The 14887-nt window shown below is 51.8% G+C and overlaps 1 protein-coding gene across 1 annotated transcript; it reads left to right on the top strand.

Moving 5' to 3' along the window:
* Nucleotides 1-291: 291 nt before the first annotated feature.
* Nucleotides 292-14871, top strand: DUSP5 (dual specificity phosphatase 5). The gene is made up of 4 exons (XM_084772586.1): nucleotides 292-1538; nucleotides 5834-5982; nucleotides 10010-10229; nucleotides 13412-14871. The coding sequence occupies exons 1-4, from the start codon at nucleotides 1160-1162 to the stop codon at nucleotides 13816-13818; spliced, it is 1155 nt and encodes a 384-aa protein (XP_084628712.1). The 5' UTR covers nucleotides 292-1159; the 3' UTR covers nucleotides 13819-14871.
* The last annotated feature ends 16 nt before the right edge of the window (nucleotides 14872-14887 follow it).

The raw sequence follows: 14887 nt of genomic DNA, 5'->3' as shown, positions 1-14887 counted from the left end.
GAGCCCTCAATAAATACTTGCTGAGGGAGGAATAACACTTGGTTTTCCGGGAATGGGGGCGGCAGCATGAAGCTCCAGAGAGAATGGCGGGGGCAGGCAGCCTGGGATTACAGTCTATCCACCATAATCCCCCAAATCCAGAGGCCACCTGGTCCACAGTTACAGGACTGAGCCCCACTGTTGGATCCACGTGGACACTGCTGCTGCTACTTTCCCAGAACCGCAGAGCTCCTGAGTTGGTGTAGTGGTGTTTGTTGAGACAGGGTCTCAATATTTAGCTCTGGTGGTGCACTGTTCTTATCTTTGGTGAGAGACTAAAGGGGCGGTGGGGTGGGGTTGTCAATCCACTTGAGACAGAATCCATTTGAAGTCTCTAACCTCTGGCCCCTCCTGTCTCACCCGTTCACCAAAACCACTCTTTTTTTTTTTAATCTCGGGAACTTTTATTAAGGAAAAATAAAACATAATAGAAGTGGGGGAAACGTTAGAATCCCCCAGCACTAAGATGACCAGCCCCATCTCGGCTCATCTCAGATCCTATCCCCCTGACGGACGCAGACACTACGGAGAGCGACGGGAACCCGGGGTCACCAGGAGGCCCCAGAGGCTCCACAGCGCGGCCCCGGTGAGGTTCTAACCGAATTTGCTTCCTCCTCTTCCCGCACGGCGTGGGTCATCTCGGCCTGGTGGCGTTCCTGACACCCCACCGGCAGTCCCGGGTGATGCGTGAGTGAGTCTCTCCGCAAGGGGCCCCCGAGAGAGGCGGCAGGCGACCGCGACTTCCTCTTTCTGGCTCTGACTAAGACGCCCTCCCCACATCCCGCTCCTGGGGTGGAGGCGGGTGCCCGCACGCCCCGCCCAGGGGCGTGGCCAAGGCGGAGGGGCGGGGAAACACCCATATTTGGCCTTATATGGGCACTCACGTCACAGGACGCGCACTCATTCACATAAAATGCTGCGCTGCCGGCGGAATCCCCGGCTTTCTGGGGCAGCGAGTGGCGGGGCCGGGTGCCGAGCTCGCGGGGCGTGAGGAGCGTCGCGCGGCCCCACACGCGCCAGGCTCCGTTTGCAGGCCACAGCCCTGCAGGGCGGCCCGCCCGTCCGTTGGCCTCGGGCAGCTGTGGGGCGCGCTGTTGTCGGGCCGCTTGCGGGCAGCGGCATGAAGGTCACGTCGCTCGACGGGCGCCAGCTGCGCAAGATGCTCCGCAAGGAGGCGGAGGCGCGCTGCGTGGTGCTCGACTGCCGGCCCTACCTGGCCTTCGCCGCGTCGAGCGTGCGCGGCTCGCTCAACGTCAACCTCAACTCGGTGGTGCTGCGGCGGGCTCGGGGCGGCGCGGTGTCGGCGCGCTACGTGCTGCCCGACGAGGCGGCGCGCGCTCGGCTGCTGCAGGAGGGCGGCGGCGGCGTGGCGGCGGTGGTCGTGCTGGACCAGGGCAGCCGCCACTGGCAGAAGCTGCGGGAGGAGAGCGCCGCGCGCGTCGTGCTCATCTCACTGCTGGCCTGCCTGCCCGCCGGCCCGCGGGTCTACTTCCTTAAAGGTGAGCTCGTCCCGGGAGCAGCAGGTCCCTCGCCACCCGCCCTCTACCCTGTACATTGTGTCGGGACCCCGGGCTTTTCTCCCTGCTTGGGAACTCTGGACAGGAGAAAGTCACCACTTGCTGGAGCATGCACCCCGGGGTTTGACGCGTGTTTGGGAGGTCCTTGCAAACGTCAGCGCCCGGGCTTCCTTCTCTGCACCCGCCTTTCCTCGAAAGCGTCTGGCAGCCTTTCTGTTCTCTGGGGCTGGGTGGGCTGGGAAGGTGCTGCGGGTGATGGCTTCGTAGCAGTTCCGGGGGCCGAGGGCTCGTGCTAGTCGCTGGCGCCGTTTGCAGACCGCGGGGGTCAGAACCTTTCCTTACAGATCTGGCGCGATCAGCAGGTCGAGACCCTCCCTCCCCCCGCCCCCCACAGGAGAGTGGCGCCGCGGTGTCCCCTCTCTTCCTGCCTAGACAATTACACTTTGCTAGGCTGGGTCTTGGTGGGCCTCTTGCCTTTTTGACCCTGGCAAGTCCCTCCCCTATCCCTTTACTGCTTTTTATTGTTTTCCTCCAGTCACCTCCTCCCATCCTAGGCCTTTCTCAAGCTTAATTTGGGAGCTGACAGCTTTCCCACCCCTTTCATCCCCTCTTCCCCAGCAGGGGATTGATTATCCCTGGGACTGCCTCAGTTAGAGACTACCAACCGGCCGGCCCAGTTAGGAGAGGTGCCGCAGGGGGCTGTTAAGACACGGAGGAGAGTCTGCGGCCTTTGATTTTAGGCTTTCCGAGAGCTACCTCCAGGCCGGACCATTTCACCTGCTGGAGAGATAACTTTGGTTTCCGGTTGTGGGTGGGTGATTACTCTCAAACCCCACACCATTGATTTCTGGGTCATTTCCTGTGACTGCTCTGCCTTCTAACCTCAAACGTATGAGAAGCCTGGCCCGGGTGCAGAGGTGACAACTGAGCTCGGATAGGGCCCCAGAACTCTGGCGACTAAACCCCTTCCTCTACGGGAACTCTGGTATGGTTCAGAATTCAGGTGCAGTGTGCTATGACCCTGTTTCAAAGCCATGCATCTTGGAATTTCACACACTGTTAGGCCGGAAGATCCAGAGGCTCGCGGCAGCTTCCCACTATTAACACCTCTTGTTAACTGTCCTTTGTTGATCCCACTGGGAGAAAACAGAGGGGGACCGCTGTCTTGCTGCCGCCTCAGCTGCGGGGGGGGGTGAGGGGGGCGGGCGTGGAAGGGTGGCCTTCTAAGGTCTGCAGAGGTCGCTCACTTTTTAAAAATGCAGTAACATATATCCAAGTGGAAATCTGAGTCACACAAAGGGTGTTTAAGGAAATGTGTGTCTTCCTCACACCCTGAACCTGGTTCCTCTCCCTACAAACAGCACCGATTTCTTATTAGGTAATTTCTCTCATGGGTGGCTTTTTAAAACAAACTGAATCCATGTATTTCCAGATCCCACCTCTTTCACCCAACTAGCTCTTGGAGACATCCATGTTGCTTCATGACAGTGCCTGGCGCTGCCCACTAGGTAGTTTTCCATCCTGGCTCTGTGGAGCGGTTAAGGAGAGGGTAGACACGCTGCCACGTGCAGTCTCGTCTTTCATTCAAACCATGAAAACTCAAAATCAAAAGTGGTATGCATTTGGGATTTTGGCAGATGTTGCTGCCCTTCATAACACTACTGAAGTTTAAACTGTTGCATGTCCAGATGGGCATTCCGAGTTTGACCTGGTGGCAGTCAGGTGTTGGTGCAAGGCTCTTTACACCTCCTTCAGCTCCCTCTCCCACTGAGCTGCGATGATGAAGGCCGTTTGGGTAGCTGGTGCTTACTCATGCCTACTGTCGGTGTGGCAGTGCAGTGATGATTGAAAGTACACTCACTCTGAGGAAGGCTGAAGCAGCCTTACGAATTGCTAGCACTCTTGCAATCCGAGTGAGACACCAGAGAGGAACGTCCTGTCTCCTCCACGCCTCCAATGGGAGTGGGCGGAAAGCTGAGAAATATCTCTTGACCCCAGCCTGAAGAGGCAAGCCCTGTTTGTCTGTCCTTTAGCGATGCAGAGACACTGCCTGTTTCAGTTCGTGTCCATCCTAAGCAGCACCTCTCTCTCTCTCTCTCTCTCTCTCTCTCTCTCTCTCTCTCTCTCTCTCTCTCTCTCTCTCTCTCTGCCATCCTGCCCACTAGCTCTTAATGGTCTATTTAAAGCCTAGAGATGAGGTGGCCTGAAGGCTTCTCTTCTGGAGCCTCACCCTCGAGTTTGGGGTTGCTGGGGCTAGTCTTTCTCCAAATGACCACAGAGCTCTCAATTTGGTTTCGTGGAACCCAAGCGGTTGAACCCAGGCCGAACTCTGTGACTTATTGTCTAGCAAGTATGGGCCCCCAAGGATATGTGGATCAGTGTAAGTCTGCAGGGGCTGCCTGAGGAAGCTAAGCCAGCCAGGCCTTCGCCTCTACTCCTAGCCCCATCTATAGAAGCCAAGCACCCTGTCTTCATGACAGAAGACATGACCATTCGTGAGAGACCAGAAGTCTCTCCAGGGAGCCATTTGTCAAGTGACCACAAGGGCAATTTGGGAGGACAAAATGTGGGCAGGGGGCGGCAGAAGCTGAGAGGAAGCCAGAATGACAGGATGACTCATTCCGGGAATTGGCTGCAGCTCCATTAACTATTCGCTGACTGCAGGAATAAGCCCTCCACTATTGGATGGTCTGGTACCAAAAGGTACAAACAAAAGGGAAGGTTTTTGTAAAGGACCTTGTCTCATGGTGCTTACTTAACTGGTGACTTGACACCAAGTGAATCCTTGAAGCCAGTGAAAGACAAGTGGGTTTCCTGGGGCCTTGCTGCCGTACCTTCCATTGCTGTCTGTCAGAACAGAAGGTCCCTACACAAGAACGTACAGGCCTCAGCTTCCTAAGGGCCCCTGGACCACATGGATTGGTTCTTCCCTATTGGTCCTGAGACTCTCGCTGTGGCTACGTTTCTGTTACCTCGTCATTTTTATTTTATTTTATTTATTTATTTATTTATTTTGAGACATCTGTCAACTCCTCCTCCTGATATCCCGATGCAGCCTCCAGCTGCTAAGATTATAGGCATGTGCTGCCATGCTCAGGGTGAGAGACTCGCCTTAAACCTCAAGTGTGCCTTCTGCAGGAGTTGAAATGTAATCCCAGCATCCTGACATGTCCAGAAGTTTGCCTTGCATTTGGTTTAGAATGTTTTAACTTGATTTATGGCTACATTGGACCTATAGCGGGGATTGCCAGTGACTTTAGAACCTTTCATGTGAGAAGGGCACGCTCCTTTATGAATGGGAGAGGCTACAGCTGTAATTTCACTTAGAGCAAATGGACTAGGGAAAAAGCCAGCTTAGAAGCCTTAGAAATCTGTGAAAATTTGCATTATCACACCTTTGTTTTACATAAACAAGAGAAAAAATAGCTTCTGGTTTGTTTGTTTGTTTGTTTGTTTTAGGGGAAATGGTTAATATTTACCAGATGCCAGATAAGGTGCTTCTAATAGACACAAAAGGTTAATCATTGCCTCTTTTTGAGAGACCTTTAAAAACTTTATTTATTTATGTGTGTGGGCATATGTGCACTGTGTGTGCCGGAGACCAAGAAGGTAAGAGTAAGGTGATAGACACCCCGACTTGAATTACAGGTGTTGTGAGATGCCCTACAGGTGAACTGAACCCAGGTTCTCAGCAAGTGCAGAAGTGCTCTTAACTGCTGAGCCATCTTTCTAGCCCCAAAAGACACACCTATAGGAGAGAGGGGGGCGGGGTGGGGGAGAGAGAGAGTTATATGTGATTAAAGTTCATTTTCTTTTTTATTCTAAAACTGGTGGATTTGTTCAGTTTCTTTCCCCCCCCCCCCAGACAGGGTTTCTCTGTGTAGCCTTAGCTGTCCTGAACTCACTTTGTAGACCAGGCTGTCCTGAACTCACAGCAATCTGCCTGCCTGCCTCTGCCTCCCGAGTGCTGGGATTAAAGGCATGTGCCACCACACCCGGCCTTTTCGGTTTTCTTAAAATTAACATTTATTTACTTATTTATTTATTGAGCATGCATGGTGTCATGCAGATGTAGAGGCAAAAACAGTTTGCAGGAATTGGTTCTCCCCCGAGTCAGGCTGGCAGGTGCCTTTGCCCGCTGAGCCGACTCACTTGCCCTTGTCCAGTGTACATGTATCTAGAAGCCATGTTAGTACCATAGCAGGCTTATTTGTTCTAACTGTCCAGCCCAGTGCTTCTGCCCGTCTCACTTTTTGTTTGTTCATTTATTTCTGAAGGGGGATATGAGGCCTTCTACTCACAGTATCCTGAGTGCTGTGTGGATGTGAAGCCCGCTTCACAAGAGAAGATTGAAAACGAGAGAGGCCTCCTCGGCCAGTGTGGAAAGCCCATTCTCAGTGTCACCTCCAGACCAGCTTACGACCAGGTATGTGGCTCTCCTCAGCATCCCGCCTCAGGTTGGCTCTCCCTTCGTAGTAAGGGAGCTAACACTGCTCTTCGGAGTGCGGCTGTGGGCATTCTCCCAGCGCACACACGGCTCACTGATGCTAGGGCGCTTCTGGAGAAAGGAGGAAGTGAGAGATAACATTATTGTTATTAGCTGGCTTGGGAGGTTCGGGGAAACTTGGAAATACTGGTTTAGGTTTCCCTGAAGACATGCAGAGCTGACTTTCAGGTTCCCTGGGTGGTTGTTTGTTTTTTAGATCTGTTTTGTTTTGTGTGTATGTGTATTTTGCCTGCATGTATGTACAAGTGCCACATGCCTGCCTGCAGAGGTCAGCAACTGCGCTTACAGAGGGTTCTAAGTTACCATGTGGTGCTGGGACTCGAACCCTGGTCCTCTGCAGAATAAGTGCTCTTAGCTGCCATCCCTCCAGTCCCATTCTCTTTAGTTGTTTGGGACAGGCTTGCAACATAGCCCAGGCTAGCCTTGAGTTAAAGATCCTCCTCCTCCCAAAGGCTGGGGTGTAGGCTGGTGCCACTGTACTCGGCTGTCTCCTGAAGGGTTCCAGTACTCACTTTTCATAGATTCTGGTACCAGGGGAAATGGACATACTAGAGGCCTAGATGTTTCTGTCAGCATGCGGGGCCTTTGGTTTTTCCTTTAAAAAGGTACACTTTCACTGGGTGTGGTGACGCACGCCTTTAATCCCAGCACTCGGGAGGCAGAGACAGGCGGATCGCTGTGAGTTTGAGGCCAGCCTAGTCTACAAAGTGAGTCCAGGATAGCCAAGGCTACACAGTGAAACCCTGTCTCGAAGAAAAAAAAAGTTTACTTTTTACAATTCACTTACAGTTAGGAGGCTGGATACCTAAAATGAGGGGGAACGCAAGTGAAAGTCCAGGCCTGACAGAAACCAGGGCTCAGACCTCCCCCTCCCACACACCCCAGCCATCTCACAGTGAGCAACTTATGAATCCAGTTAGTGGGATGTTTGACTGTAAGGCCGATTGCAAAGACTCCAGCTGCTGGTTCCCGGCAGCCCCAGGCTTGGGTGGCCATACTTCAACTCCCTGCTCTTCTTTCTTCAGGACCTGCCGCCCTTTGGCCTAGACATCTGACTTGAAAAGAAGTTTTCAGAATTTACCCCCAAACAAAGAACATAGCAAAGCCTAATAAAGAGGCCTGTAGATACGGCTGAGAATGCCAGCTCCCTGCCACAGGCAGAACTCAGCCCCTGGGGACAGAGTTCTAAATAAAAACAAGTGACCTTGTTTCTAGTGGATCCTTGATGGTTGGAGGCCTCTGAGCCTGGCCAGATGCCAGAGCCCTGGTTTCTGTTTGTTTTCTTTCATGAAAAACCAGCATGTGTGTTGAGCCTGAAGCCAGCAGCGTCCATCTGAGCTGGATGCCTGTGTTTGTTTGTTTGGTTTTTTTGTTTGGGTTATGTTTTGCCCCTTGCTCAGAAAGTGAAAGAGATGGAGGAATTGGCAGGAGGTTGTGAAAGCCCTGTAGACCTTTGGCCCACTGAGGGTGGGGTGCTTTGGTATGTCTTCATCACTCACCCGGGGGAAACCCCCCCGCCCCCCAGTACATCACGACAGGCCAGGCAGTGCTGTCATATCCTCTGACAGTCTTTGGTGTCCTCTTGAGTTGAGCAGAAGATTCAGAAAGGGAAAGAGAAAGAATTTCAGGGGTGTGATGGGCCAGGCTATAGGGGAAGTTGGGTGCTGTTCCAGGCTGGCGTCTCAGCATGTCTAAGCACTCAAAGGACAAGTGTCAGGCAGTGTCCAGCCTGCTTCTTTGAGGGGGTGGCTGTTGGTGCCATGGGGCATGGGAGTCGGGTGGGGTGATAGCTGATCAAAGGCCAATGGGTGTCTGGGACTTGACCTCTTTCCCAGGAAGGGCCTGCCCTCTCTACCATTTTTCACTTTCTAAGTAAGCACTGGGGAGCTTGGGCTGGGCCGGGCCGAGGGGTTATCTGCCCTCAGACCAAGACCAGGCCTGTTGGGATTACTCGGCTTTGGTATCTGTCTCTTCCAGAGTCTTCCCCAGGGAGAGAAAAAGAAGCTGTATTCTAGTTACTGTTTCTTCACCAGAGTGGAGATGGAGGCTGCATAATATGCAAGTTAATAGTGCGTCCATCATCCCTTCTGTGTCTCACCAGTCATCCCAGGACGACAGAAATTGGCCTGTTTTTATTCAGGGCTTATAAAGCTGCCCAAGCTCCTGTCGGCTGAGGAGCTAGGACCTCAGCCAGAGCCCTTCTCTCACAGATGCTGAGTTCCGTTCCTAACCTGCACCACACTGCCCCTGTACAGAAGGGGAAGGGTGCCAGTGGATTTATTTCTAGAGAAATGCAAGAAGAAAAGGAAAATAGTTTCCTCCTGTTTTTACTTAATAGCTAAGCTAGGTTCATACCTAAAATACCAGCACTTTATGAGGACAAGGCCAAAGGATCACTATCAGTTCAAAGACAGCCTGAGCTACACGGTGAGTTCCAGGCCAGCCTGGCTACACACAGAGCTTGTCTCAGGGCAAAGTAAAACAGAAATAGCCCTTGTTTTCTCTTCCTGAGCTGTAAAACAGACCCAGTTACGTCCTGCCACTCATGCTAAGCAGTCACTTAGGTTTCAGCCCCAGATCTCCTCTCACTGTCCTGTTACTCAATCCTGTGTGAACGTCGAGTAACTGTAAAATGGCATTATTACCCCCCTTACAATCTGCTGTAAGATTAGTGCCTGTACTTAGCTTGAGCCCCCAACATGGCAGGTGCTAATCAAAGTCCTGGTTGTAGCTGTAACTCAGCTGGTAGAGTGCTTGCCTACCACACACTGAACCTCTGGGCGCAGTCTCCAGTACTGCATACACTGGGCATTGGGGGGGGGGGGGTAACATGCCTTTAGCCCCAGAATTTGGGAGAGAGAGACAGAAATATTAAATATGCCCAGCTACATATAGAGTTTGAGGCCAGCCCGAGATAGAGGGTGTGTGTGTGTGTGTGTGTGTGTGTGTGTGTGTGTGTGTGTGTGTGCGCACGCGCGCTTCCCTGGCTGGGTACTGTTAACCTTACATAAATTCTGTTACTTTTGTCTATGTGATTAAATTGGCTTTTGCTTAAACATCTCAAGTGCTGGGTGGGTTGCAACTCACCTGCTGCTGATCCTCACCACTTGACCCCTTACCTTTCCCTTACTATGGGTCTAGCTAAGAACTTCCGTTCCGCTTTCTCTGGGGCAAGAAATGAGGAAGCTCCAACAGCCACTGGCCTCCACTCAGCGCCTTAGAACCCTTAAATGTTGTGCGCATTACTAACTCAGTCTAGCCTCATGCTCCATTTCAGTCTCACCTGGGGGTACATGGGCTTTGGCTCCTCTTTTGTCTGGAGCTCCAGAGCCTTGTGTGTGGGTGATGACCTCAGCTCCTCTAACTCCCGCGATCCGTGTTAAGGTCAGGGCTGGGGAAGCCCCTGTACTTGTGGTCTAACAGTTTTTCTGAGTCTGGACTCTGGGTAGGTAGTGGTTATTTTCAGTTCTAAGAAGCATACTTTTGGGGGCGGGGTGGGGAAGACGGCACCTGTACCAACGGTGTGTCAAGGCTTACGCAGTACACGCTATAAAACGCCCCCCTGTAAAGGTGGATGCTTTGTCAAGCCCTTTTCCATTGTATCTCTTGAAGGATTAATTAGGAAGCTGCCCTGAGCTGCAGTAGCTCACCCCAGTTCTCTCTCTCAGGGGAGTATGAGCTTACACAAGGCCCTCTCAGTCCCCACCACTTCTCACCTCCTGGTCCCTGTGAGTTCTGCTGCCACTGAGTCACGCGGGTAGAGAGTCGGCCAGGATGGAGGCGCCTCCCACACTCGGCTGAATCGCCCTGGCTCTGAACTCTCTCTACCTGGAACCAGAAAGGGAACCTCCCGCCATAAGAAGCAAATAGGTCAGGGTTGTTTTTCATCTCCCGGATGAGCAAGCTAATCCAATATTTCCTGGTCGTCCTTTGTCCCTGCCTCTAGGGTGGCCCGGTTGAAATCCTCCCCTTCCTCTACCTTGGAAGTGCCTACCACGCATCCAAGTGTGAGTTCCTCGCCAACCTGCACATCACAGCCCTGCTGAATGTTTCCCGCCGGACCTCTGAGGCCTGCACCGCCCACCTGCACTACAAATGGATCCCTGTGGAGGACAGCCACACAGCTGACATTAGCTCCCACTTTCAAGAAGCAATAGATTTTATTGGTAGGTTCGGCCAACCACCCCCACCCTCACCCCTGCCTCCATTGTTTTGGGAACCTCCTTGTTGCGGGCTCTGTATTGCTACCTTTTGGTATCTTGGTTTGGTTGTGTTCTTGGAAAGAAAGGAGTCTGTTGATTTGGTACCCAGCAACTTCTGTAGCACTGGTGGTCTTCAAGTTTGCTCTGCAGTCAAGAATGGCTTTGAAGCCGGGCGGTGGTGGTGCACGCCTTTAATCCCAACAGAGGCAGAGGCAGAGGCATGCAGATCTCTGTGAGTTCGAGGCCAGCCTGGTCTACGAGTAAGTCCAGGATAGCCAAGGCTACACAGAGAAACTCAGTCTCGAAAAACAAACAAACAAAAACAAAGAATGACTCTGAGCCCCTGATCTCCCACCTCCCAAGTGGTAGGACCTGGGAGTCCACCACCACACCCAGCTTAAGAAAGTATCTTGTATATGCAGTCCTGATAGTTGGGGCCAACGACAGACGTAGCCAGGGCCAGGGAGGGCTGAGTTGCTGTTATTAGGAGTTCTAGTTTGCAAAGTAAATGAAGTAACTTTATTTTGTGGTGGTGCTTTGCTGCTCTTCCTATTGTTACTGGGCAGGAACAGTGTGTCCATATGTGATGTTCCACAGGAGGAGAACAGAGGAAGAGCCTCCTTCTACGTAGGTTAGGCTATTTTTAAAAACAAACAGAAGGATCGAGGGAGCACTCCTTACGCACCAAGCTTCGAGGGCCCCGCAGCTCTGCAGTTCTGGAAAACGGCTTTGGAGGCAGTTTGTTTTGCATTTTTGGCTAACTCTAGGTTAAAAATAGCACATGATTCCAGCCCTTGTGCCTTGTGCACAGAAATTTTGGCATCTTCTGCGTCGTTCCTGTATCTTACGAGGCAGGTGTCATCTGTCCATTGTACAAGCCTTGACCTCCGGTGGCCGGGCCAGGATGGAGCTTGGGCTCTCTCCGGTGTCTTGCTAGTGTTGCCTTGATTGTCTCACACCCCGATCTCTTTCCCCATTGTGTTTAGTCTGACTTTTCTGTTCCAGATGTGCAAATAAGCTCCTCAGCCTCATGATCTGCCTCCCTCTTCTCTTCCTCCTTCTCTTTAACATGCCTACTTGTTGGGATTGAGACATCATTTTCCTATATCTTGTTAAAGGCAGGTGTTAGACACAAGGGTAATTACTTAGCACAGGTAGCAATTAAAGGGCCCCCTTCAGCCACGTGGAAGGGCCTGTGCTCACCACACACAATATCATAAGAAATCTTGACAAACTCACCAGAGGCACAGACTGAGGCTGTCCTTGTCACCTGAGACTCTAGGCTGAGAGAAAAGCAGCCAAGATGATGGGTTCTAGGTGGGAATGCTTGACTTTTCCTCATGCCCTTGGGAGGGCTCTGCCCTTCTCCACCTGTTATTTAATTACATGGATAACTACTGGATGAAGTCATGCACCCTGCCCCCATCCATTCTGAGAAACCTCCCTCCGCATCCTGTGTGTGTGTTTGTGGACACAGTCACGCAGACCCACATTTCAAAAGCACCTGGTGTGTCCTTTAAGCCCAGACACATGCCCTGCTGAAGGGAGGAGGACCTGCGCCTCCCCAGGGGCCCTGTACTCAAATTCGCACTGGCCCTTCCTGAGGAAGGACGATGCTGAGGGTGGCAAGAGCCTACGGCTTAGAAAGGGTTCTGGAATCAATGGAGTCGGTGCTCTCTGCATCCTTCGGGTTCGCGAATGTAGCAGTGGCCCACTAAGTGCTCACTGCCAGTGGAAACACAAGGGGAAACAAGACGCAACTCCATAATCGTTCTCCATCCCATAATCCCTGGGACTCTCCTGAGCTCACTTGCAGGGACTCTTTGCTGGGGGACAGGTTCTTTATTAGATGGGTTCATTTTAAAACTTCTTGACCTTTAAACACATGGGTCTCCACCCATGTGGTAAGAGGTGTTAACAGTCCCCCTTCATTTTTTTTTTCATACTGTGGCCTTATTCAGCACCAGTTAGCTACATCTCCTTATTTCCTCACTATCTAAAGAGAGGAAACTGGAGAGACTTTTTGTGTGATTTTGATTTGATATGTACTCACCTTTAACCTTTCCTATTTTAAGCAGTTTTGCTGGGAAGGGCAGAGCAGGAACAGAAGGACCTACACACACACTCACACTCTCTCTTTCTCTCTCTCTCTCTCTCTCTCTCTCTCTCTCTCTGTCATAGTATGCGAAGGAATGCTAACTGATGGTGGTGACTTTAGCAGTGACTGCCATTGTTGAGCAAGATGGAGTTTGCAAAAGCCATTTATACCCTCCATCCAGTAGGCGTCACTTAGGCAGAACTGTAATTAGTGGCCGGCACTGTTTGTTGTGTGTTTGGTGGGAGACCAGGAACCTCACCAAGCATCCCGCCCTGGCACAGCAAGACAGGGTGCTCAGGCAGCCGGAAGACCTTTTCCAGGATGGGGCCTACATCCTCCCCATTAGAGCAGAGCTGCAGAGACTCAGTTGTTTTACAGGTCAGTTTTTGAGCCTAGGACACTCTCAAGACTGCCTAGACCCAGTAAAGAAGCCTGCCCGTGGTTTTGAGGATCTTGCAGTGCCCCCTTTGAACCTGATCCTAGGACACAGGTCAAGACCTGTGTGTCCCAGGTCTGCACTAAAGTGAAAGGACCTGTGCAAATGTCCTGGGAAATGGTTCCACTAGGAAGTATGTCATTGGGATCTCAAAAGCTCTGTTGCGGGCTGGAGAGATGGCTCAGTGGTTAAGAGCACCACCTGCTCTTCCAAAGGTCCTGAGTTCAATTCCCAGCGACCACATGGAGGTTCACAATCATCTGTAATGTGGTGCAATTCCCTCTTCTGGCCTGCGGGTGTGTGTGCAGGCAGAACATTGTATATATAATAATAAATAAGTCTTTAAAAACAAAACAAAAAAAGCTCTGCTGCAGGGTCTCCTTAGGTAGTCAAAGCTTGCCTTGAACTTGTCCTCCTATCTGTGTCTCAGATATTGGGATTGTAGATACATATAGACACATAGGCACATACCGCACGTCCAGTGAAGGACCAGACCCCTTGAACTCACAGTGAAGGACAACTAGGTCACACAGGTGTGCTGTGTGTATCCGTCCTGCTTTAGCATTGCCTCTAGACTGTCATTCTGACTTCCTGCCTCTCTCTTCATTCCAGACTGTGTCAGGGAAGGAGGAGGCAAGGTCCTGGTCCACTGTGAGGCTGGGGTCTCCCGGTCACCCACCATCTGCATGGCTTATCTCATGAAGACCAAGCAGTTTCGCCTGAAGGAGGCCTTCGATTACATCAAGCAGAGGAGGAGTGTGGTCTCTCCCAACTTTGGCTTCATGGGACAGCTTCTTCAGTATGAGTCTGAGATCCTGCCCTCCACACCCACCCGCCAGCCCCCCTCCTGCCAAGGGGAGGCAGCCAGCTCCTCGTTTATAGACCACTTACAGACACTGAGCCCTGATATGCAGGGTACCTACTGCGCATTCCCTACCTCAGTGCTGGCACCAGTGCCCACCCACTCCACAGTCGCAGAGCTCCACAGGAGCCCTGTGGCCGCAGCCACGTCCTGCTGAGACTGTGATTGGCCACCAGCGAATCCCCAAGAGCAACTGTGATTTTTGTTTTTTAAACTCGTGGACATTTCATACCCGTGCAATACTGAAGACCTCTCCCAGTGAGGTGGAGAGTGGTCACCAGGCTTGCAGATAGATGCACTTCAGACTAGCCCCGGGCATGGGTTCTCGGGGCTGTAGGGAGGCCAAGCCATGACTAGCACAGCACGTGCTGACTACTGTACGTCCAGAACCCTACCCACTCAGGACCACCCAGTCCTTGCACCTCAAAAGTTCGCCTTTTCATTTCAGGCATAAGGCAATAAATACTGCTGCAGAGTGGGAGGAGACGCCACTGGGCCGGGCGAGAAGGCAGTGGCGGAGCCGACTCATCTAAAAGGAAGCACAATTTTCACTCTAGTTTTTGAACTTTGGCAAACTTTGTCTGTCGCTTCAGAGAATAAAGCTGGTCGCCATCCAGGCAGAAAAGTGAACCCGGCTAACTTTTCTGCTAACAGAAGTACCTGCCAATCTGAACCCCCAGGCTGTTCCTCAGACTCTGTCTTGGGTCCCGTGAAGGCTGAAGGAGATACCTGCTGATTCGTTTCTACTAAGGGTTTCTTATGACCTCGGACTTCGGCGTGACTTTTATACATACTTGAACCTGTCCCGTTGTATCACTCTTTAAAGCAACTCTGGTGTCACTCAAAGATTTCAGACCCTAGACCAAAAAAATCACCCCTTTGAGGAGGTGGTGATAAGTGCCTGGAGAAGGGGCGCGTGCGCTGCGTTCTGGGTCCGTGGCAGGGACAGTTCTTCCTCAGTGTAGTGTCCCGTGTGCTTACTTGTCGTCCACTGTGACATTGTTCCCTCCCTGCCCCTGGGGAGTTGTCTTCAAGCTACTGATTCTGGGATTTGCATCTTTTGCAATGTGGTACTTCTCTTCTTCGGTAGATTGTTTTTCCAGGGGAAAGGCAATAAAGTCCCCCAAACCCATGTGAATGTGAAGAAAAGCAGTATGTTGCTGGTTGTTGTTTTTTACATAGTGCAGAATAAAAATGACAAAAAATAAAAGTGCTTGTTCCTATGA

The sequence above is a fragment of the Acomys minous genome (genome assembly GCF_964271855.1).
Source record: "Acomys minous genome assembly, chromosome: 2".
NCBI lineage: Eukaryota > Metazoa > Chordata > Mammalia > Rodentia > Muridae > Acomys > Acomys minous.
The sequence above is the reverse complement of the archived record's forward strand: the minus strand, read 5'-3'. Positions and strand labels throughout refer to the sequence as shown.